The sequence below is a fragment of the Falco biarmicus genome, chromosome 5 (genome assembly GCF_023638135.1).
Source record: "Falco biarmicus isolate bFalBia1 chromosome 5, bFalBia1.pri, whole genome shotgun sequence".
Classification (NCBI taxonomy): Eukaryota; Metazoa; Chordata; class Aves; order Falconiformes; family Falconidae; genus Falco; species Falco biarmicus.
The window spans coordinates 68,203,245-68,227,873 of record NC_079292.1 but is presented as its reverse complement, the minus strand read 5'-3'; the positions used below and the strand labels follow the sequence as shown (position 1 = coordinate 68,227,873).

General features: G+C 40.8%; 1 protein-coding gene across 11 annotated transcripts in view; it reads right to left on the bottom strand.

The window, feature by feature from the left end:
* WNK1 (WNK lysine deficient protein kinase 1) overlaps positions 1 to 24,629 on the bottom strand; it is a 104,815-nt gene that overhangs the window by 16,044 nt on the left and 64,142 nt on the right. For 6 of the 11 annotated variants that reach the window (XM_056340442.1, XM_056340438.1, XM_056340440.1 and 3 more), the window contains exons 9-21: positions 20,882 to 21,310; positions 17,598 to 17,669; positions 16,813 to 16,962; positions 15,262 to 15,735; positions 13,853 to 14,134; positions 13,086 to 13,177; positions 12,354 to 12,516; positions 11,872 to 11,988; positions 9,499 to 9,672; positions 8,664 to 8,715; positions 8,357 to 8,497; positions 6,582 to 8,008; positions 3,752 to 3,835 (exon numbers count right to left, since the gene is read on the bottom strand). In XM_056340442.1, the coding sequence (XP_056196417.1) occupies positions 3,752 to 3,835; positions 6,582 to 8,008; positions 8,357 to 8,497; positions 8,664 to 8,715; positions 9,499 to 9,672; positions 11,872 to 11,988; positions 12,354 to 12,516; positions 13,086 to 13,177; positions 13,853 to 14,134; positions 15,262 to 15,735; positions 16,813 to 16,962; positions 17,598 to 17,669; positions 20,882 to 21,310 (3,657 nt within the window). The remainder of the gene's footprint in view (positions 1 to 3,751; positions 3,836 to 6,581; positions 8,009 to 8,356; positions 8,498 to 8,663; positions 8,716 to 9,498; positions 9,673 to 11,871; positions 11,989 to 12,353; positions 12,517 to 13,085; positions 13,178 to 13,852; positions 14,135 to 15,261; positions 15,736 to 16,812; positions 16,963 to 17,597; positions 17,670 to 20,881; positions 21,311 to 24,629) is intronic. The other 5 variants (XM_056340436.1, XM_056340434.1, XM_056340437.1 and 2 more) reach the window with 5 other exon arrangements.

Here is a 24,629-nt window from a genome sequence, read left to right as displayed (position 1 = left end):
ATAGATAAGGAAAGTTCAGACTCACTCAAAATTATTAATTAGGGCCATACCCATAAGATATATATGGAAGAACAAACTTGGCAGATATCACTAAGTTGCAGTTCTGACCCTATGGAGTAGAAGTTTCCATCCAAACTTTAGCATCATTAATATTTTTACATCTTTTATATTAAAAAACTAGATCTGTTTTTAGAACTGAAGTTGAGGTCACGGCAACATAAAAACATTACCTTCCACCTTCAAGAAACTGAAAGTTAGAGGTACACAAGAGCATAAAGATGCTTTCAACAGGTTGCCAGGATGAAATTCTTCCCGAATTGTGGATTTCAAAACAACCAAAGCGCCTAACAATAAGGCCCATACCAAATCCATCCAAATTTAAAAAATAAAAAAGAAGCACAAGAAAATGCAGGCTTCTGTGACTACTTTTCAGAAATCCAAATTCTTAGCAGACAAGTGAGCTAATTCAATAATACTGTAAAATACAGGACATTTCACCTGAAATACTACGTAATTCTCATCACTTATGTTCACAGGAAGATATTTGATTCAAATAGACGAAGAGCTGAGATATCAGAACGATCAGGAAATAAAGATTTCCTTTTGGGACAAGGCTACCAAAATGAAGTTTGAAAATTAACCTAAATACCCTTTAAAAAGCCATTAAGGAATAAACAGAAAAGGTATTTAAGGAAGACATTGTCCAAAACTGGTTTTGAGATGACATGTACTTTGTCTGCAAATTAGGAGTCTGGTATTAAGGAAATTATTAAAAAAAAAAAGTTGTGTAATGAGCTACTGACAGAAGCAACAAGGAAGGCAAGCCTATCTACTTTAAGACAAGCCAGTAATTTTCCAGGTAGTATTATGTGATAGCAGCAACTGCTCTTAATAGTCAATTAGATTTGATCCAGTTGGTCTCCTCCAATTTTGTCTGACTCCTAGACAGGCTTTAGAGTTCAAATGAGAGTTGAAATTAGGTAAGCTGTTTGCAAAGGACAAGAAGGAAAGGATTTGCGTTTATGCCTCTTCCATACCACAAATCCTGCCAGAAATACCTAAGACAGAGAAAGAAGCCTTCTGCAGTGGTCCAGTGGCTTGAGTCACATAAGTGGCTACAAGTGCTTTGAGTTTTGGGGAAAATGTTCTGAAATACTCAGTTCCAAGCAGTAACAATAAGAAGGACTATGAACTTAGGTGTGACTCATTTTAACCAGCTGCCTCCATATTCATTTGCTACCTGTGCATACAGTAAGATCACACCTAAGTATTAACAAGAAATTGTCTCCTCTTCAGCAAAATCATGCTTCAGAAGGAACTAGCTGAAAGGCATAAACCAGCTTCCGTCTCCAGAAGATGGGGGGGGAGTGTTACTTGATAAGACTACCATCTTACAGCTCTACTTCAGTCATTCAGCTTCTTGCTCATTTGGAGGCAGAAGATACCCATTTCCTGATGACTCACAGGGCAGGAATATGGCCCTCATTCAGCATGCTAGAAAGAAGCCACGTAAAACCAAATACAGCAGCACTCCTGACAGGTTTCAAGAGCCGTACATTCACTTTCATAGTTTTCTTACATAAAGAGCATGAACTTCTGCCTTTTCACAATGCACGATACTTTCCAAGTAGTGGGCTGATTCTTACTGCTTACAAAAGATTTAAACATGCTTTAATTAAAAAGAAGAGACAAACAAATAGTTCTGGACACAGAGGACATCTGCAAGGACTCCTTGATCAACACCACTGATTTACATTTGTTCCATCAGATGAAGACCACTGCGTTGGTAGAGAGCAAGGATAGACAGGATGAGATGTCAACTTTTGGCATGCCGTAACTTAGGTCCACTGGACTGCCTCCATTCTAATGCCCTGAACATACTCGATGCAAACGTAGGCTAAGAAAGATTCTTCAGAGACCACAAGATCACAACATTCACTGGGAGAACTAGAGAAACTGCTGAAGGCAGAGCTTCTGCATACAAAAGTACTGGAGGAAAAAAGCTGGAAAACCTAAAAAACCAGACTATTAATTTCATAACCAACATGAAACTACATGAAAGCAGCTGACATGCCCTGCTGCTCAACTCTACTCATGTCTTTAGAACTAGGCAGTATTATGGGTCTCACACTTGAAAAACTGAAATGGAAATACTATTCCAATGACATCTTTGAAGATTAGTACCCTAATACATGTAATTCAGTTTTTACAATTTCAGCTGTAGAACATGAGCCATGACAGCTTTTTAACCAAAAGTGCCTTAGCACAGTTTAAATGTGCAATTTTCTAACATTATTCCTTTGTATGACAGTCAGCTTAAATCCTTTCAGACATAAGATCTCAACGATCTATTGTAAATCCCAAAAAAGGAACAGCTTGCAAAGAACTAAAGTGACCTTTAAAGTTTATTTTCAACTCCCTTCCACAGGTGAAACTTGAATTCAAGAGCTCCATTGCAAGACATGAGAGGGAGAACCTTAGGAGAGTGTCATGGAGAGGACTTCATCAAGGTTAGCTCAGTTTGCATTAAAATTCTCGGTGGTCCAAAAAACCAAAAAAGAAGTCAGGCCATAATGCCAGTAAGTACTGTACAAATTTTCATACTGTAGCTATTTTACTGGGATTGCTTTAAAATTATAGTTAAGACTTAAGTGAATAATTCTTTTCTATAAAAGGACAGACTCCAGGTGTAGGTTTTGGACACATACTCTAAGTCTATTCACTGTGGACTTAAGCCACAGGTAGAAGAGGTCAATACTGTAAGAAGCACATGCGCAGAGGAAACACTGGATTTCAGAAAAAATTACTGAGCCTTAAGCAGGCACCCCAATAAGGTACCCACCTGAATCACATCTTTACAGGTTTCAATATAAAACTGGTGTGAAAGCCATCTTTGTGCTTATTCACAAGCTGCTTTCAAAAGTTGCACAATTCTACCTCATGGTCTCATGGGTTTGGTTCAGTTATTTTTTCAGCTTTTCTTTGCATATCTAAGTGCAATGTTCCCATGTTACATGTTATTACACACCATTCAGATGTTCCATAAAACAGCTTTGTCTTCATAAAGTTCTTTCAATTACAAGATATTTTTTCTTTTTTTTAAACAGAAATGAAAACTGATTTGTGTTTGTGGGTTTGAGCTGATTACCTGTCCCTTCACATACAAAATACTCAAGCTTACTATTGCATATAAGGACAGAATCAGAGCAAGGGAAGCCACGGTTACATCTCAACTCATGTTTATGATCAGGAGCTTCAAGTACCTTTTGCAAATCTGAAAGCCTAGTGAAATCAGAATGTAGTAATAATCACAAAAAAACAAAATAGGAATTTTCAAAGCCAGCAAATTTGCATTTTCTTCAGCACTGAACTACAGTATATACTGCTTTCTTAATGAGCTATAATTTTGCCTCTATACGCTTTTTCAAGAAGAAAACAGGTCCAAGTTTTATGCACACACTCACCCGTGTTATGTTTTAAAAAAACCTCTAATGTTCAGGTTAACACACCGAAGAACCCCAGGCCTGATTAATTGTTCCTGTACTTCAGACACCGAGTACAACATCCCAAAGGACAAGCTACATAGCCTGTGCTGAAGTGACTCTGGCTACTGCTACAGTTACACAAAAGGGGTTACTCAGTCAAAAGAAAAGAAAACCAAAGACATTAATAACATGCAATGGAGAGTTTAATCGAAACATGCTCTTTGAAAGGAAAAGCAGCAGATAAAACCTGCCAAGTCATGTAGCACCTGAGTTAGTGAAGGTCCTGGAAAAGGTGGCAGTGGCTCACTGGATGGAGTGCCAGCCGGAAGTTCAGAACCTATTGGTAGCACCTATGGATAACGAAGAGGAAATGCGAGTCCATCAGACATGGAACAACAGAAGGATCAGATACCAAGCTACAGTCAGTCACATCATATAACAGAAGCCTCAACATTTTTTTCTGTAGAGACTTCCTTCCTGGGGAGTTAGCATAGAGTCTGTAGGGATTTTTGCAACAAAGCTGGGGGAAGTTGTTTTGTTTGCTTCTGGTTTATATTTTAATCCAGATTAAACTGGAAATTGTTGCTGTTTGAAGATAAACAAGCTTCTGCATCCAGGAGCAAAGCATCTTGGGGGTATTATTTTCAAGTCTGCAAGAAATGCTACAGTAGTTCTTCCAAAAATCAATTAAGTTTCCAAGAAGCTTAATTTATAAAAGGGTGCAAGAATGCACTCAATCTCCTTACAACAGATCTATGTTAACTGCCCATTAGCAACAGCAAGCTATGTGCTTCTGGCAAATTGTTTCAAGCAACTTGACTTGATAACACGAACTGTCGTGCCCAAGGATGTCTCCCACTCGTTGAGAAGCAGATTTATAGGCCTCTCACACCAATCTCTTCATCCATCACTTTTTTTTAACCTGAAGGGTGTTGATGACCCACAGAAGACGACTAGGCCATGCAACTGAGTAGGGGGAAGTCATCCAGGTTATGTGGAAGAGGTTAGAGAGACTGGAAAGGTTAGAAGGAGGCATCAAAGCCTCCCTGCCAGATCAGATAGCACATTCCAGTTAGTTACTTCCATTGTTAGGGAAGGGGGAAGTCCTAGGAATTAAGCCATCCATTACACAACTCACAATTCTTATTCTCAGCTGTAATCTTGAGGCTTGATAGCGACTGAAGTTTGAGAAACACATGATAGCCTTACAAGTTACAGGGTCAGTCAGCTGGCTTCCCTTGTATGACAGTAAGCTGTGCTGGATATGGATAATTGGCCCAGTCTGCTCTGGTCCTCCACAAGCAGAACCAGTTCCAGCTTGCAGTCACATTACCACAGCTTAACTAATGGTTCAAACTGCAGGAACAGCTGCCCGGGGAAGGCACACTCCATAGTTATCTATCCTCCCAAAAATGTTTCAGCAGGAACTGTGCCAAGCTGCATTACCTCAGCTTTTTTGTGCACTAGGAACATACATATGGACATCACCTCTTCCGAGGCATGATGAATTTTTAAGCTGTGGTAAGTTAATAATTTAAGTTTGTAAGTGAGAGAACATAATTTTAAATACTTTCTTAAGACAAGTCAAAACACATTTAAGTGTCTAGGTTAACAGGTTGGCCGTAAACAAAATAAAATGCACAGAGTTTAGTAAACCCCAGAAAAACTAAAGCAATGATCTCCTTAAAGCTGAAAAACAACACGAAGTGAAACTAAAAATAAGCTTTGAAAATCCAAACTAATTCATAAGTGAAAACTTCAGAGAAGAGGTAGTTTTTCCACAACAGAAAACCAAAAACCCCAAACATCTCTTATATTGAAACCCAAGCCTCTGTAATTACAGGTTTGCAATTAGCAGGTTCCCAACTGCTCCAACCGTTCCTGAACCAACACCAGGTTTTTTATTTTCTTATATTTCTTTTCTAATTCTCAACTTAATTTCAATACAAATGCATACCTCTGCATCTAGTTTTCCTTCCCAACTTCCCTGGCACATATTCCCGCTTCTCCACAGCGGCAGTTTTCTACTTTGTTAGAATACAAAAAGTACAAGGGAAAGACTAAATGAATGGGGACACTAGGAGCATTAGCTCAATTTGAATGGCCTGAAACTGGTTGATAGCAAGGCTAGCTAAAGACAACCAACACAAGTGTTGGTGAGTGGAGAAGAACATTACAGAAACAAAAAGGAGTATTAAGGTTTGTGGTCTGTTAAACACCTGAAAGTTTCTTCAGCCTGTTTCCATTTAAGTTTGAAAAGGAAAGCATTACCAATTATTTAAAATATTGAAATGCACTGCCTCCCAATATGGGGAGCCATTTAAAAGAAAACAGGTAGTCCAATTCACAGATTGATACATCTGGTTAGCAAGCAGGTAACAACATCTCCAACACAAGTTGTTCCTGTAAGTCATGACACTCTCTTTATGAAAGCGTGTGTCTGAAGAGCACAATTCACTAAAAAAAGTCTGTTTTCAGATACCCAGATACCTTTCAAACTTCTAAAAATTCTGCTTTCACAAACCTAACATTTGGAAGGAAAGGAGTATCCAGGCACCACATAAACAGCAGGACTTAAAAAAAAAAAACCAACACACAAACAAAACCAACAGCAACAGCAACCCATCCCAAAGTTCCAGTCAAGTTCACCCTTGCCTTCAAGGAACAGGCTAATGACAAGAAGCAAAGCTAAGCTATCCTGACTACTTCATGAGACACACAACCATCCAGTCTCATTCTGATGATCATGTACAAGACCAAAAGCCATTTAAAGCAAGCCTTCCAAATTCTGTCTGAGAAAACAAAAAAAATCACAAAAAACCCAAGCCACAGTCACTTTACTCTTTGTAATTTAGGAGTAGAAAAAATTAAGTGACACTAGAGAGCTCTCTCAGAGGCACAATATAAGATTGGACCTTTTTCCCCCCAATATGGACAAAAAATCCAAAGAAACCACCAGAGCATAAAACTTTCAATATTATATTAAATGAAGATACCTCTGCCTGAGTAAGTATTCTGCTTTATAAAAGGGATTCTGCTGGAGAAGGCTGCTTCCTACGATATTTTTAATATTCATGCAAACATTGCATTTCTTACCGGTACCCTGCTAAGAGGGGGCTTTGAAGGAGAGGTCCCTGGTTTCACTACTGCTGTTGCAATGCTGCTCGATGCTGAAATATAGCTGACTGGGGTGATCACTTGCCCAGGAGTGGCAACTGGTGTCAGTACTGGCAAACCAGTTGGTCCAAGAGGCAAACTGCTTGGAGGTATACAAGTGCTAATGGATGTCAGGGGTTTAGTTGGTGCAACAACAGTGGTTGGTATCCCAGGAATAACTGTAGTTTCCATTACCAATGATGTCTCCAGAGATACTGATGGATGTGCTGTTCCCACGTTACCATGTTCACTGAAGAGAGACCGTAGCTTTTCTTCCAGGGTCTTTATATCATCAATACCAGGAGCTTTAGACTGAGCATCAGCATCAGCCTCCAGACAGTGGATATGAGGCTGATTGGGTAACGGAGCTGGCTGCGGCTGGCTGTGTATCAACGTTTGCTGTACTGCAGGCAAGTTAGTGACTGGCTGTGGCAAGACACCAGGTAAGGGAACCTGGGGCAACATGGGCGTCGCACCTGGAATCTGGGGTAGGACAGGTGTTGATGTAATTCCTGATGGGACAAGTAAGGGATGTATCACAGGCTGAGTGACTGAGCCACATATGTTTGTTGCTGCTGAGGATGATAAAGGTGCAGAGATCGGAAGTGATAAGCCAGTGGCATTGCAGAGCTGTGATTTATCCATAGATTGCCCGCTCTCAGGTAGCGACTGTGGAGCACTTACAACTGTTGTTTCTGCCAGATTGGAGACAGAGCCACTACTACTAAGTTGAGGAAGCTGCAAAGCCACATTCTGAGCCAGAGACAGGGCAACAGACATCTGTGGTGCTGCCATACTACTTGCAATCTGAGGAGTAGACTGAGATGTCACAGCTGGTGCAACGACACCAAGACCAGTGACACCAGGAACCTGGGTAGATGATAGTGCCAAAGACGATGGTGTGCTGATACTGGGAGCAATGTCTCCAGTTACTGTTTGAGCAGGCTGGGATGTAGTAGGTAAGGAGAAAGAAGCAGGGGCGCTCACACTGGAAGTGACACCAGTCGATTGCTGTCCAGATTGTGAGACTGGAGGTGGAGAAATAGAGCTTGGCACACTTGCGCTTGGTGTGACACCAGCAGCTGCACTTTCTGAAGGCAAAGTAACAGATCCTGGAAGAGAAACACCTGTGCTGGAGGGAACAGATACTGAAGAAGCAGCCACAGATGCAGGAGGTGCACCACTACCCGCCATGGTAGAAAGTGCAGGTGGAAATGGTGGCATTGTTTGATTGAACACTGGAGGAGCTGTACTAGGTCCTTCTGTCATTTGAGCATGCCCCATCTCAGAGAAAGCCTGCTGCAAGCTCAGTGATGATGCCGAGTGGGACAGATTCATTCCAGGACCATGTAGCGGAGATGCAGCAACTGGAAGAACAGAAAAACGTCAGTCCACCTGGAAGAGTTCACTACTAAAAGGCCATAATGCTCTAGACTAAGATCACATTTACCTCTAAGCATAATAATTACAAATCCAGGCTTACATTAGAATACAGAATTAACGTTTCAGAGTCTTGCAGACAGCCCATCAGCATTTCCCACCGAGCTGAGAATCCTGCATGGTATTGCCCAAATTACAGAATCACTTCTTACCAGCACAGACAGTTCCTTATTTTCCCTAGTATTTTAAGAGGTCTTTAGGAACAGTTTAGTTAACTAAATTTACATTGAAGAACATGTCTTAGCCATCAGATTCTAAGGGTTTAGATAACTTACCCATATCTGACGTTTCTTTTCCTCCAGGGACAGCAGATGGGGGAAAGCCCTGTTCTTTTAACAGACTCTCAGGGACAGGGCTGACAATAAACCGTCTTCCTGCAGAATGGACAACCTGGGTAAAGGAGCTAGGAGGAACCCCTAAACAGAAAGAAGATAGATGTTTAGTGATACGTGGTTGTAACTAAACACACAGCCTGCAATATGGAATGTGCACTCCATCATACAAAATAAAAACTTGGCTGCACCCATCCGCTGAAACAGAAAAAGGTAACTGTTGAAAAAAAAAAAATCACAAAAGACTTACCTATTCTTTGTGGCATGGAAGATGTAGGATCTGGCTGTTTGAACTCTAATTTCTGTAAAGTAAGATAAAATTTAAAGTTCTATTCTGAAACAGAAACCCACAAGATAGTTTAAATGCTAGCTTGTTGAAATGTGGGCATTTAAGGTAAGCAGTACCTTGGACCCAAACACCATTACCAAACTAGTGGAATTCTGCCCAGATAAATGTCAGCTACAGTCCTTTTAGAGCTTCTCAGCTTAGTGTCAGTAAGTCAATATAACAAATTGATCCAAACACTCTTTTGTTAACAGGCAGTCCAACTTATTTCCTTAAAGGTTTCACAGATAAATGGATGTTTCCAAGTAGTTCTGGGTGGAAATAAGGCAAATATTCAGGGAATCTCACCCCTTCTTATTCTCAGCAACCAGTTTCAAAACCTGTGTTTCCTAACCAAGCCATCCAATCTCTTAGTAGCTCACTAGGTAGAGGGCCTGAGACCAGGCTCTCAGTATTTAGTAAGCAGCACAGGGCTAGGGGTTTTAGTGTCCTACCTCGCAATAAGCTCAAAGCCAAGCAGTCTCAGCATTTAAAACTGGCTGTTTAGTCAACTGTTAGGAGACTCAGCAGCTTCAGAGTTAGAATACATAAAAAAGCAAGAGGTCTATGCTATTTAGCTTTCTAAATGAATTTTAGGCTCTCACTCCGATACGACGCTTTCTCTGTTTGTCTTCATTCAATTATTAAGCTTTGATATTTCTCACGAAAGAGTTTCCGTTTCTAACTAGCTCTACTCACAAAACCATACCACCCAATATGGAAAATACAGAATAGCCAAGGCAATCTGTCCTTTACATACCTGTGACCCTGGAAAGAAGCCATCATCTTTTGTCCGCATACTCTCCAAACCCTGATCACCTTCTGGCTCCACACTTACATCCTCACTTAGCATTTCATCTGCTTTCTCAATAATCTCTCGTACCTGTTCTACAAATGAGTCTCTCTCAGTTGCTAAAATGAACTCATTCTGAACCTGTAAGGAGAACAGAGCAACAATGATTTTCCACAAATTGTTTCAAACAATATTGAATAACTTATTTACTATTGGTGTTACTGTTTGTCCTCCCTTCACTGTTCTTATACACAAGATAAAAATGATGACACTTTAAAGAAATAAAATTGTTTCTAAAATCCTCTGCAGCACAGAAGTATTCACCCCGATTTACGCAACATTCAATCTCACTTCTTCATTAAACTGGCACCTCAGTCTTCGCTTAGCACAGTGAAATTTTGAATTAGCAGCCTTATCTTACTGCAGTTGTTCTTATCTAGTGCAATGTATATTGAGTCACACTTAAAGGAAACCGTATTTTTTTAAAAAAAAATTGAAAATTCTGTATTGCAGGATGTGTTCTGTGCTTCTCTCTTTCCGCACCATATAGAACTTCCACTCTATGCAGGCTGCACATCACTAACTCAAAGTCTGGCTGTAGTACATAAATGCAAGTATTAATTATGTTCCAAATACAAGGAGAGGAAGACTGCTCAGTCTATCTAGTTTCAATACATTATATTGCTTTATAAAAATACATTCTGCTGCTTATGTTGGAGGAAACAAGCTTAAACAAGTGTACTTGGATATAGATATTTAGAAAGACATTCTGAATTTGATCTAACGCATGAGAAAATTCTGTCTCCTGAAATAATGCATGGTGACACACTCAGACAGTCTGTGAAACAGAAGTAAAGCTGTCAGTCACAGTATCTCTGCTCGGAAAGGGAGAAAGTACCTTAAAGGTAAAGCCTGAGACATTGCTTTTATGTTAAGTTTGTGGGATGCTGGTTCAGAAAAAGGAAAGAAAGGTACGATGTGCTTGTATAGCCTTTGCAACACAGAATACTTACTTCAGTGCTTTAAACTGAGCAACGACAGACACCTATATGGGGTATGCCTAATAGTACCCTGATTAAAAGGAAACCAGAAAGTCTTACAAGCAGAAGTTTCCTCAATATTCAACAAGAAACTGATGAGCACAATCTTCCAGATTCAATTGTCTAAATTAGGTTGCACACTTTCAACTATGTGACTGCATTTTGGATGCACAATTCCATTTATATTGCTTCTCATCTTCAAATATTTGCATTTGTTGGTGGTGTTGGTAGGGGTGGGGATGTCAGTTTTGCTCTTTTTTTTTACTTGAACAATTTGCTTATTCCTTCAGAGGATCACTTTTAGGTATGAGGAGAAGTGAGTCCTCTGTGTACTCTCCATATTTCTTGGCACTTCAAGTTACTGACTTGTTTACACTGCCAATATGTGTACACAGTCAAGAATGACCTTTCTCATCTTGAAAAGCCATTAGTGGCAAAGAGATAATTTCTCTCATGTTCCTTCTCTCATGTTTCTTCATGTTCTTAGTTCCTTTTCACAGGTATAAATCCAGCACACACCATCTATTATTCTGCTCTCTCTAAGCTGAAAGACAAATGCTGCACAGGTACTCAAGAAGCTGGTTAACAGTATTGCTTTTTGTCATCCCCCTCACTTCAGTAATATTAAAACTATGTCAGTTTCATTCAGATGTACCAGCCCAAGAATATGAATTGTAATTTTTTTTTTAAAAAGCGGGGGGGGAGGAATTCTAATCCATACTACACACTACTGATTTAAATGTATCTCTACAGGTTAAGTTTTCTATGCTTGACCATTATGCATTGAATGGCGAGGTTTTTACCTTTGAGAAAATCAAAAACAGCATCAGTCATTACTGATTTTTCAGAAACCAGGAAGTGATTACTTTAAGGGCAGAACCTTGCTGTTTCAGTTGAGAACAAATGGCAAGACACTCAAAGCTTAAGTGTACAACTTAAAGATCTAGCAATATCTGCTCTTAGAAAAACAAACAGGCTATTTTCAACCTGGCACTTCCACAAAGTTGTTTGCAGCTCTTCAAAAAATTAAATTGCAAAAAACCAAAAGCAGATTTACTTGATCAAACCATAATTCTAAGGTAAAAGCTGACACAAATTTTCATGTGAACTGAGTATGCGATATTAACTGTGAATTTAGTATTCCACTGTGCCCAGAGTTTCTAGTTGTGCCTGCATACCAATAACATGAGCACACCATGCTACATGGAAGACCAATTCTGAAACATAGATGAGAAAAGACTGCTTATAGTACTACTGCAATTAAGACTGGTTTCAACTCTCCACCTCTAAAATATCTTACCATAATTGAAGCTATTTCCTCAGGGTTGTCACCATCCAAATCAAATTTGAAAGTAACCATTTTCCGATTGTGTGTCTCTAGCTGGCATTCCACTACCCGATCACCTTTATTTGAAACCTAAAGCAAATAAAACAATGGTTCAAACCAAAAGCATGAGAATGTTAGGACTTGTGCTTTAAAGCAGAGACAAATCAGTGGTACTGGTCTAATACAAACACATTCTCTCTTTCCAGTCTAATAAATGGTGCCATGTACAGCAGCATTTTTTTCTAAGGATACATCAAATATTCTGGAACAGCCTGTGGAATCATGACTAGCTAAGCAAGCCAGTTTGCCATATCCAATACTTCAAAAAGCTCTTATGAGATGAGGCTTGGAGCACTGACTCCAGAAGATGACGACACATTCCTCAAAGGAAAAGAAACTTTTATCTCAAAAGATGCTGTCACTACCAAACTGTCACTAAAATAAGAAACACTCACATTTAGAATCCTCAGTTTTGGCCTAGCAGTCTTCTCATGACGAGAGCGACTGCGGACAGACCTCCGCATATGACGTTTAGTAGTCCTCCCTTCATGCCTTCCGCTAGAAGCTGGAACATTCTCATTGCCATCACTCAATCCTGAAGCAACATCAGAATGCGCACTAAAAAAACCAAAAAGGCAACTTTACATTAGCATCCATGCACTCCGTAACTGCAACAATAGACTCTACCAGATGGTATTCTCTTCCGGACAGCAGGAGTAGATGTCTGTTAATTGCAGAGTAAGGGAGAAGAGTCCTATTCAGGCAACCCTAACTGACAGCAATTCTAATAGTAATTATTTAGCTATATCTCTCTTGTAAGCCAAGTTGTCGAAATGCATCTTCTGAATCTTTTCAAGCTATCTGGGGTTTGAATTCTGTTTAAAGTGCCAAAAAGACAGAAAAACATCCCTTATAATTCATTTGACATGAGAAATAAAAAAAGGATTAGAAGTTAAATCATTATACATACTCCTATTTACTCCTTCCGTACGCTGCTGTAAAGTCAAAACTTACTCTACCTCTCATAAGCCTGTGTTTCCTCTAGGAAGTTTATTTCCTCACATCCTCAAGACACTCTCAGTGGAAAAAAAAAATATCCTTGGTGAAAAAAGATACCTAAAGATCCCCCAAGGAAGAATAATCCAACAAACTGAATTTTAGTTTGGTGAGAAGAAAATAATGCTTACCTATCCATAGAGGAAGCCAAAGGGGTTGACTGAGCAGGCTGTGTTGCTGGAAGAGTCTCTGAAGGAGCAGTCTGTGAGACTCCCTGAGTACCCTATGGATAAAAACCTACATCAAGAACGGCCCCTGAGAATACCATTACTTTTCAAGTAACCCAGTTGTCTTCAGTGTTTCCTCCCAAACCAGTTGTAAAGCTAAAAGCACTACCCTTTCAGAACTTCAAACAGCTGGCATTTAGACAGCTCTTAATTACCAAAGATTCTAGAGCAAACTGCAGTGAAGCAAATCACCTAGGGAGGAGTGGGGAGAGGAAATCAGCCATCCTTTCTACTGCTGCATGTCACTACAGTTTGCCATGCAGCCACAGTCTTACCAACAGAATGTGCAAAAGGCAAGCCAATGCAGAAAACAAAGATAATTCAAATTCTCCCTAGCAAGAATAATGCTGCAGGGAATAGGCGTAACGACAGATTCTCAAAGGCTATAGGTTGCAGATTGTCTTTCATATGGCAAAATTGTTCTACAGTACTAGCAAGAAGTGAAGTGTTAACAGGTTTTTGCCTGCAGGATGCACACTCACTTCCCAACAGAACAGCCAGTGGCAACAAGGTCCCCACATTGGCATGACATTCTGCTGTAAGAAAAAGGTCATTTGAGTTATTAATTTCCAACTGAAGATAAGCATGGAAGGGATTAGCTCCCCACACATACACTGTTGCACAATTCAAATGCCCTAAATGCATTGTTATGTTATATTCAACATATTTACCTCCAAAACTGCCTGCTGCAAGGAGGCAGATGAGGTCTGTTGTGCTAAACTCACTGTAGGCTGGGGCACTTGAACTTGTCCTCCTAGGCCACCCATGGGAACTAGAACGTTCTGCTCCACATACGGCTGCACAACAGGAGCAAGGTAGCCTGGCTGAGCCATTGCATCTGCAGGTAAGGGAGGGGACAGCACGGCAGAAGGAATGCTAGCAGAGGCCACAGCAGAGGAAGGTGCAACATTAGAGTCCCCTGGGTACTGAGATGGCAGCCGAGATGGGAAGCCCTGTAACAGAAATGAGGGAGTCAAGTTAGTAAATGTCAGAGCTAATTATGAAACAAGAGTGAAAAAACCCAAAAGAATCAGTTTCACAGGCATCTTTCAAATATTCTGTACTTGTTCAAGCACTCCCAAAATCTTCCCAGAGAAGCAGAGCAAACCACTCACGTAGCCAAAGCTCAGTTTGTGAGTCACCATGATTTAATAAGCAAATTCCCACTCAAAGTTCCACTTCTTAGGCAAGATGATCTTCATCTCCCAATTCTCACAGTTACCTATTTGGCTTAATATTTTAAGGCTTGAGACGAGTTTGAAGAATTTCCAGGCTGAACAACTACTGCCCAGAAGATGTTATGCAAATGCTACCAATTCGAGACCGATAGCAAAAATGTTCTTGTCCTCTTGTGATAAGCTGAGCCTGGAACCAAGGAACATTCCTACACACTGTTTCTGTACTACAGCACTCCTTATAATCCCAGTGCAAATATTTCTACATCTATAAAACTTCCGTTCTAGAGTAACAATCATATGCTGAGCACTATTTTTGTCACTATTCGGATTGCCATTTTTACAGTGATTGCAAGAACTAGCTGAAGCAGTCTGTGCCCACCAGTCTAGCATTTCACGACTTGTGTCAGGTACTTACGTCACATTCAAGTTCCATCTGACATTTCTAGAAAATACACGTCCCATCCCTTCCTGGACTTGGAATGAAATAACAAAATTGCAGAATACGCTGCCATTGATTTTCTTTCCAACACAAATCTCCCATTTCTAAAATTACAGGGGGGGGTGATTTTTTTTTTTCCCTAAGTTGACAGGCTTCTTGGATATATATATATATATATGTGTGTCCTTCACACAGTGGTGGAACAAAGTTCCATGCACTATGATTCTGTCATTTCAGACAAACTCCATTTCCAAGTATGAAAACCTCAAAACACCAGGATGTCCAAGGACTTCATTTTTCCCTCCTCCTCAAAATGGTCCTTTACCACACAACAGAATTCATCTTGGTGGCTCAGCAATGCTCTCACGAGAAGTGAGTTGGCCAGGGCACACAGTTCAGATCTGGTACCTTAAGAGTAACAGGTGAAAATGTGGAGAAGCGCTCTGCTGGCTTGAAACAATACCTGGTAAAGAGCATCTCCAGCAGGAAGTGAAGCTTCAGCAGCTTGTCCAATGCTGACTGGCAATCCCACGGACTGGACAGCTGGCTGCAGGAGCTGTGGGAGAACCTGGCTGGGCAACTGAGCCACAGGCTGCATCACTGTGGGAAGCTGGCTAGGGACAATGGTTGATCCTACAGGGACAGTTGTTGCCGCAGCAGACGTTGCCAGTGTGAGCAGTGGCTGATTCATGCCAGCTGCCATTGAAATGGGCATCGACTGGAAACCTGGTTGAGCCACTGACACATGAGGAGCTGCTACGGGCAACTGAGAGACTGAGAACTGGGGAACCAAGGAAGTTGGCAAGGGCTGTCCCACAGGTAGAAAATGAGAGCCAATGGGGACTGATGGGGCAGCTGAAGGCTGAGGGAGAGAAGGTGCTGCAACAGGTAATTGAGGCTCGCCTTGGATGATCGACACTGGTTGGGAAACAGGAAGCTGGGGAGGTAAAGAAAATAGAGATAGATTTTTTTTTTAAAGCAGGGTTGCAGAAAGCAGAGTTTTTACACATTAGTCAAAGAAAGAATTATTCAAGTTACAGCACTCTGTTAAAGTGGCTGGGGAGCACAGTCAGCAGAGTGGCTAAGAAGCTGGCTGGAGTTCCAAAAGGTCCTCACTTTGCAAAACTTTCCTTTAAGAACTCAACAGGCTCTTGAAACAGACACCCACAGAAGATGAAAGAGCAACATTCAAATACCCTGAGGCACTGACTTGTACATAAACAGAATCTAATTCCGCTCAACTCTGTCCCCAAAGCCAAGCCTGCCTTCTTATAGGAAAGAAGTGCAAATCTTTTAACAAATTTGTCAGTTTTGAGTATGGTGACTAAAGCAACAGAGAATGAAAAGCCACTGTGCCAGCATTCAGAGAATGGCAGGGGATATGTCAATTAAAGCCAGCAAATGATGCAACTGGGAAGGCAGTTTAGATGAACAAGCAACAAAATAACAATTTGGAAAAAAAAAAAAACAACAAAAAACCAACAAAAAACAAGGCTCACATGTTGAAGAGAGAGATATGAGCCAAAATGAAGTAATACTCAGTAACAGAAGCTTCTTGACCAGGGAGTAAAGGAGAAGAGCAGAGTAAGAAAGATGACAGAGTGGAGAAGGCAGTCTTTATGTTTTGCTACCTGTATCAGTAAACTTGTTTTACACATGTAACTGTGCCAAAGATAGACACTGTATGGGAAGCAGAGAAGTGAAGTGACAAACTCCTGAAAATCCATTCATAATATACCATTTATCAGTATGTCTCACAATATTTTTGACAATTTAAAGATCTTTGTGCATGGAAGTGCTGTCCCTCCCTCAAATTACTCACGACTGCCATGTGGTGAAAGAATGGGTTTCCAACACATTTTCTAACAAAATTGACAGTTGTAATAGACTAAGAATACTAATAACTGGATGAATGTTTTGGAACTATTAGAAGAGATGACAAAAGTGGAAGTAGCAGCGTGTTGAATTTGCCAGCTGTGAAGAAGAATCTTCTGCTGGAAAGAATTTTGTTTACCTGTGTCCCAGCTGCTGCCTGAGGCATTGGCATAATCTGTGAAGTTTGAGTTTGAGAAACAGTTTGTGTGGGAGTTGCACCAGCAGAAACTGATGGCTGCTGCAGCGGGTATTGTCCAGGCTGTTGGGAAGAGGCTGGCTGCTGTGCACTCTGTAGTAGGGAAAAGAAGAGGCAGAAGCTATTTTTCCCCCCCCCACAGAAGTTTTTAACACATATCCTATTTAAATTCTACTTTTCACTCCCTCAGTTAAGTGACATCACTGGTGGTTCTGAGTATGCTGAGTCAATTAAGCTTCAGCAGTTACTTATTAGCATTACTAATACAACTCCATTATCGGGACCAAATCTTTCAACAGAATTATTTCACCTGTGAAAACAAGAATGAAGATCATATAAAGGAAGAAAATGCAGATAAGATGAGGATGTTGCTGAAGACAGTATTTCCAGTTAGAAGAAATCATGACAGTGAAGTCTGCCTGTCTAGACAGTCTAAGTTGCAAATCCTGACATGCCCCCCTTGAATCGGACTACCACTGCAAGCTCAGGTGGAAATTGGGAAGACAAGCATATGAAAACAAGCATTGACATGATTCTAAAAACAAATTTCAGAAAGCCAATTAAGTTAATCCCATAGCACTCAGACTGAGTGAGAACCAGAAGATTCCTTTGCTTTTGCCCAAAACTATGGGTTGAAAGGGGGACCGAGGTAGTCAACTGTTCTTAAGAATCGTCAAAATCCTATACTAAAAGTATTTGAGTCCTAGGTTTAGGAACTGCGCTCTTACCTGCTGAGTGTGTTGGGTAGGCTGGGATGGCACCGATGCACTGCTTGAGGCTGGCTGGCCTTGCACCTGTGTCTGGAGGAGGGGGAAAAAAAAAAAAAAGACAGAAAGTCAGCTTAAAAATACCCTACGGTTTCTGCAGCAGGCAGTTAAAATCATTTCTGCCTGGAATGATCTGGTTGGCACAGGTTTCTAGCTGTCCCTTTGGACAAATTCCACTACAACAACCAGAACAAAGTAGAACAATCTGGAAAAGCACTGAACTCCACTTTAAGTCTTTCAAAGCAACCAATACAGAAAGTCTTTGCAACCCACACAGCCCTCAACATGAGACAGATCAGCCTACCAGCTTCGTCTTCCACTGATGATGCTTTAAGAGCAGGATGCCTGGGTATGATAACTGGAAATAGAGGCTTTAAGTTTTACCTTTACATGTGTTCTAAACACAGCTAGGTGGGGGATAGAAGGAAGCTAGAACGAAATAAAACTATCTGTTAAAAAATATCAAAAGATACACAGAATTCTAGACCAATAACAAAGCACTCAGTACATGTACACGTCATGAGTTCCCTTTGAGAGGCATGTCAAAATACAAGCTAGAAATCATTTCCAGGCTCACTACCATTCAAAGGCTATCAAGAACTGGGAATTGAAGAATACAGGGGCTCACATCCTAGCTAAGACAGAATTTTTGAATAAGCAACGAAAAAAATGGATGAGTGGCATACAAATGAAGGTGGAAGATGCAGAGAAAAATGGAATGGATTTTCATTATTATTTTTGTGACAATTATACTTCTTTATCAGCTCCCGGGAGACAGCTAGACAAAGACTTCCAGATGAGTTCCCTGAGCATGCACCACTTCGTAAAATGAACTGCCTTTCCAAGAAACATATCTGGTGCATACGTATTGTATCAGAAATATCTACTATAATTCCTTAATGCTGTGATCATTCTGCTTGCAGAAGTCTATTAGGAACAAATTTAATAAGATTACATACTTTTTTAATTTAGAAACTTTGGGGAAAGCAGACTGCCAATGAGAAGAACCATTTTTTTCTTTGCTGTTTTTTAGAGCCTTGAGACCCTTATTGGCTGGCATCTAAACTTACGACTATATCCCACTGCTACAAACATCTGTTCACATTGACTCAGTTTGTGCTTCAAATTCTGATCTTTTAGTGCCTTAGAGATAAGAGATCCCAGAACTTATTTTACAGAATATAACCGTGATCCCTTACTGTCTTTTCCAGATGTATTTTAATCCCTCAGAAATCACTTCCTGAAGTTTAACAAAGATGGTTTATGGAAAAAACAATCCCCACAGTTTTCAAAGTTCTTGTATAGCAGCTTCACTCCACAAGTTCTCCTACAGCACAGAAATTACTATCTATTATACTAGTGATTAAAGCTGTTTCAGCTCTAATAAAATACCTTTATTATCCCACACAGAAAGCCTTAAGTACTTAGTTATTTATCTTACCAGAAAAAGCAAAATGATTCCCTTCCAGTACCTTCACATAAATCCCAAAGTTGCTAATACTCCAGTAACTGAAATGTCAGAGACCCTCTAATTCCAAGCACAGAAAGAATAGGGGAGATCTACTTAAAGTAAATCTTCTTTCACAAGAAAATTCACTTACGAGAAGTTTCAGACTACAAGTGCAGACACGATGTATAAACACATACACCTCGGTCACAGCGTACAAACGAATTACTGACTATTGCAAGTGGAAATACCATTTTACATACTGATAAAACATGTGCTTCCAAATTAAGCTTCAGGCCTCAAATTTTGCTTTTTAAAAGGATGCCATATTCTAGGCTTATAAAGAAGCAGTACCTATTAGCAACAGTTGTTTCTGCCACTAATTTCCTGCTCAGCTTGTTTAGCTTCTTTAATGATCCTGCAAGCACGTTTCCAAATCCATGCACACATACCGCTCTTCCCACTTTCTTCCCCGAAGCCTAGAAATAGCTCTTGCATTTTGGAGAGTCACCAAATTAACCTTGTTATCTAATGTAACATTCATACGAAAGTTCAACTCTGAATAACATACTCTCATTAAACTGCTAAGGAGCAGCAACAAAAACACAAAGGAAGTTTTACTATCACTGCTGACTCAAACTGTGGAGAAGATAAATTTCATTAAAATCAGTGTTTAAAAGCCAATTTGGTACTCCAGCTATCTCTTGCCAAAAGAACAACTAGTGCCAGCAGGAACACTGACCACTTGCTACCCTTAACACAAAAGCCCTACCAGGATTTCAGCTGAAGCTGAACACAGACCAGGTGGTTGCTGATGCCTCATTATTTCATTGTAACCTGGTAAGTTAAAGAGATCCTGGCATACCACTGACTTGGTGGAAAGACACCCCCATGAATGCCAATACTTCAAACCACATGGAGCAAGTCTGAGAGCAAGGCTCCTGTTTAAGTGCAAAGTATGACTCATAAAAAGCAGAGAAATTCTGGAAGGGTTTGCTCCTGTAACCTGAGGATAGAGTGCAGGTGGTCCTGATGGAAGCGAGGTGGACAAGGCCTGCTGAGTCGAGGCTCCCTGGGGGAAGCAGATGAAGAGCTGCGACTCTTGCAATACCTTCTGAGGCAGCTGAACAATGGGCAATGAGAAGTCTGAACCAAAAGCAGAAGATGACCCCCCTGTAGGGGGAGGAGACTGGAAATCGCCAGTGTCAGAGGAAGTCAGCTGTGAGGAATCACTGGAGTATTCTGGGCTTCCTTCCGGCCAGCTCCGCCTGGCAGAGCCTCCTCTGGGACCTGCTAACTCAGGACCAAGATAGTTACACTGCTCCTCTGTCACAGGCTGAAGCCGACCATGCGACCCTATGCCTTGAGTGGATTCCTCTTGACTGGTCTCCATAGAGCCCCGGCGACTTCTGTAGACCCGCTGGGGTAAAACTGCCCCTTCTGCTGAAGCAGAAGTCGGTGTGTGCACATGGAACTCAAAGACACAGCTCGCTCTGCCATCACCACTGTGAGAGAGCACAGCCGGGGCAGAGTGCGGAACAAATACCTGGTGGAATGTCATCTGAGCAGGATCTGCACTCAGAGGAGCTGAAACACTGGATAATGGAGAAAGGGGACCCATCCCAGAATCCAGCCTCAGGTTCTGAACATGTCTTGCCAGGTATGTTTGCCCCAATTGAAAGTCGAACACAGAGCTTTGTGGAGGACCACCTTGCCCATGGTTTGACTCAGAGACCTGCTTCATATGTTGTTCAGTCACATGAGAGTTATAAGCTACTTGATCATACTGCTCCGATACCTGTGATGGATAGTGCATGCCCACCAAATATACAGCTTCTGGATGCATTCTGTAGTGAGCATCCTCTGGAGGTGTTGGTCCAGATCTATAGTCACTGTGGACAGGAGCTGGCTCAAACACGGGATTAACTTGCACATGCAGAGGCTCTCCAGCGACTCTCTGAGCTGCTGTGCCCAGCATAACGAATGCCTCTGGTGTCCAATTGGTGGGACTACCACCAGGTGGAACTAAACTCTGGCCAGTCTTCAGCAATGGCTGGAAGTGGCAAGTTTGGGCTTCCAAAAATGAAGTGCTCTTGCGCCGCTGAGCAACTGCCACCTTCGGCGGGCAGACAGGTGGTGGTGAGAAAGACACCGGCCGTTCATGAACGGTTGGGAAAAATATCTGTGAATCTGGGAACGTTGGTGTTCCCCCACGCGGATGCTGAGGCTGTATTGACATGAACAAGACAAGTAATTCATACATTAAAAGTGAAAGCACGTCAACATGCACAGTTCACTAGGCAGTTCTGTGAAGTAACTTTATAGAATGACTACTCAATTCATGGTCAAAAACATACAATACTTAGGAAATTTAGGTGAGTCAAATATCCATTAAATACATCCATGGCAGGCGTAGCTACAAATGGAAATATTTGCTTGTGTTAGAGCTGCTTTTCCAGTCCAATTCCAATTATTAACAAAAAAAATCCCAGTTTTGCTCCCCACAATGGAATGAGATTTATTGTTACAGGCTATCCATTGTAATCAGTGCTTGAAATCCAATCAGACCCCTGAGGTTACTGCCATATGGGGAATATGAGAATTCAGAACTTGATAGCAGCAACAATGCTGAGCCTCTGGTTCGCACTTAGAAGATAAAATGACATTAAATCTTAGTATTATCCAACACAAAACCACAGTGCTAACGTCCTGTATGCTATCCAGTGAGCTAAAGAGAAACCTTTTATGGAGACAAAACTGAACCATTCCAGCCCACAGCTGTGGGGGAAACTGCAAAGCCTCTGGATTCTGCTAGTTGATCATCTCTTTTGATCCCTTTGATCACTTCTGATCATACCTTTTCACACAGAAAATTAGCACTCGCTGAAACAAACCTAACTCTGACCTGGAGAATAAGAAATTCACAGGGTTAGTAACAGCAGTTCTTTGGCAATTCCACTCCATCTGATGTACTACTTCAGATGAGGGTCAACTTATTTAAGATTCATTGGGATAATATCACTAAAGAGAGTTCTGTGTAAGAATACCAAATAATTTAGTAATTCCGCATTTTTTCCTCTCTGTCTACAGTATGCCAAGACAATGTACTATCTACCCTAAAGGGAAAAAAAATCTGCAAGTGTACTGTCTTTTAGATTGCATTTATGACTTTTTCAAGTTGCTGTTTCCACATTGTTCTTTCTCCTCAGCCCCTTTTTTCCAGAAAAGCAGCAGCAAATTTCCATATTGACCAATACTAGTAAGAAGGTCCTACAGGATTAAGAACTCTTCCTACATTCTGAAAACTGGTTCTACATACTTAATTTACAAAGAAATGTTTCTCAAAGTTTATTTTGTGTAAAACAAAGCCCAAAACTGAAAAGAAACTACCTGCTGTCTTGCAAGCTATCTTGCATCTAACTTTGAGAAACAAAACTATCACTTCTTCCCATCAAGAAGCAGTTGAAGTGGCATTTCCAATTAAAACTTACAGAAAAATCCTCAAAAGTATTTGTACTCTGAATTTCCAATATCACTAGTACAGCTAGCCATAGCTTTTAAAATAACCAGCCACAGTAACCAAGCTTTAAAAGCTGGCTGCTTTGTGCAAGGCTGGATTAACATTCAATGCGTGCTTTGAAGTTGGAAAATAAAAAGCTGGTCTTCTGACTTCAGGGGATGAGAACTAGTCTTCCCTTTACCTTCTGTGATACAACTGGGTAATTTACATTTATACTATCCTAAAATACAAAAAAAAAAAAATATGGTCAGCCACTGTTTGATAATGTTCATGTGTACTGCTTCCAGAAAAACAGGAGGAAAAAAAAAAAAAAAATCAACATTCCAGCAGCACAGTGCAAGGAATAAGGAATCAACTCTTCATTTTCTCATTTTAAAAATGCCCAAAGCCTGGGATGTATTTAATGATAACTTATCTTACTGTGCCAGGAGGCAAATGGTAACACATACAGGACTGACAGAGAGGGAGGGCAGGCTGGAGCGTCGATGCTTGCGTGGAGAGGCAGAGTGCATGGGCAGGACACTTTCCAGGGCTTTAGAAAGCTTTTCTGCAAAGGTTTCTTCAGGGACAGTCCGAAGGTAGAAAGGAGAAAGAGGTGCAGACAGCGCTGGTGGTGGGGTGCAAGGAGCACTGAGAGGGATGCAGGACATAGAGGGAAGAGCAGGAAGGTGGGGGACACAAACTGACATGCTACGACCACGTTGAGGCTAAAGGAGGAAAACAAAAGTTAAGAATTGAACACTAAAAAATAAAAATGTGTAACCAAACCAGCAAAAACTATAATGAGGTAGAAAAGAAACACACACATAATGAGAGGCCAAATACTGACTCATACGAGTACAAGAAGATATGAGAATGCTGAATGAATGCCAACACACACTGGGAACAGGCTGTGTGCACCTCTGAGGACCCGTTTGCCTTAGGTTACTGCTCAGTGTTGGATGTTCCCTAGTACCCTTACAAGAAGCACGTGGAAAGCACAACTGACAGGAGAGAGTTTTTTCTCTGGGGCCATGGTGCAGCCCATACTGTGTGTACCCACAGCATCTGTTAGTCTGACCAAAAAAAAAAAAAAAAAAGCAGCCCTGAGTGGATACTGATGAGCTTTCAAACATTCATTCTTAGTTTAGTGACTGGGTATGTGTTTACACATATCACCTCACCAGTCTCTCTGCTTGGGCACCTCCCTGCCTGAATTAAGTGGACTAACTGTATGCAGCTGGCTTAATTAACCAAAACATTACCATAAAAATTTAAACATTACATATTCTACATGAGTTGTGGAAAAAAAAAGGGTTCTTTAACATGTGGAAAATACAGTAAAATTAGCCTTAGACAAGCATTTTCCAGATACTGGGCCAATAAAAGCATCAGGATTTTGTAATCTTGCCACAATCCAGAAGACCACAGGTCAAAATCCAACCGAACTGTAAGAATTAGAATTAGGTTTTGCAGTGTTTTTTTGAGGGTTGGTTGAAGGTTTTTTTGCTATTGCTTTTTTTGGTGTGGTGTGTTTTATTGTGGTTTTTCTAAATGAATGGAAAGATGTTGTTTTAAAGAGGCAGTCTTCAACTGCAACTTTTCCTTCCCTATGGTATAGGCCTCTTACAGATGTAATCCACAATTTGTTAATGAAATTAAAATCAAATACAGACTTCCAGGGAAAAAAAACACCAAGATATCCAGTAGAGATCTGGTTTTCAAGATTTCTCATGTGAGAAATCTTGCTAGACTGCTCAAAAAATTGGAAGAAGGGCATAAGGGAACTCAAAGGGTTAAATAAATACTTCACTCATAGCCTTTGCTGTTCCAAGGCAGAACTAGTTATACATGTCATTCATGATAAATTTATCTAAACTGTTTGGAAACATCTCCAGTGATGGAGACTGCAGTACTTAACTGTCCTTGTTAGTTAGGAAAAAAACCAAACCCTTTCCAAACAACAATTCCATGCTGCAAATTGGGCTGCTTATCTCTTATTCTATCTGACAACAGTGTTGTGATCTGATTAGCCTTCTCCTATTTT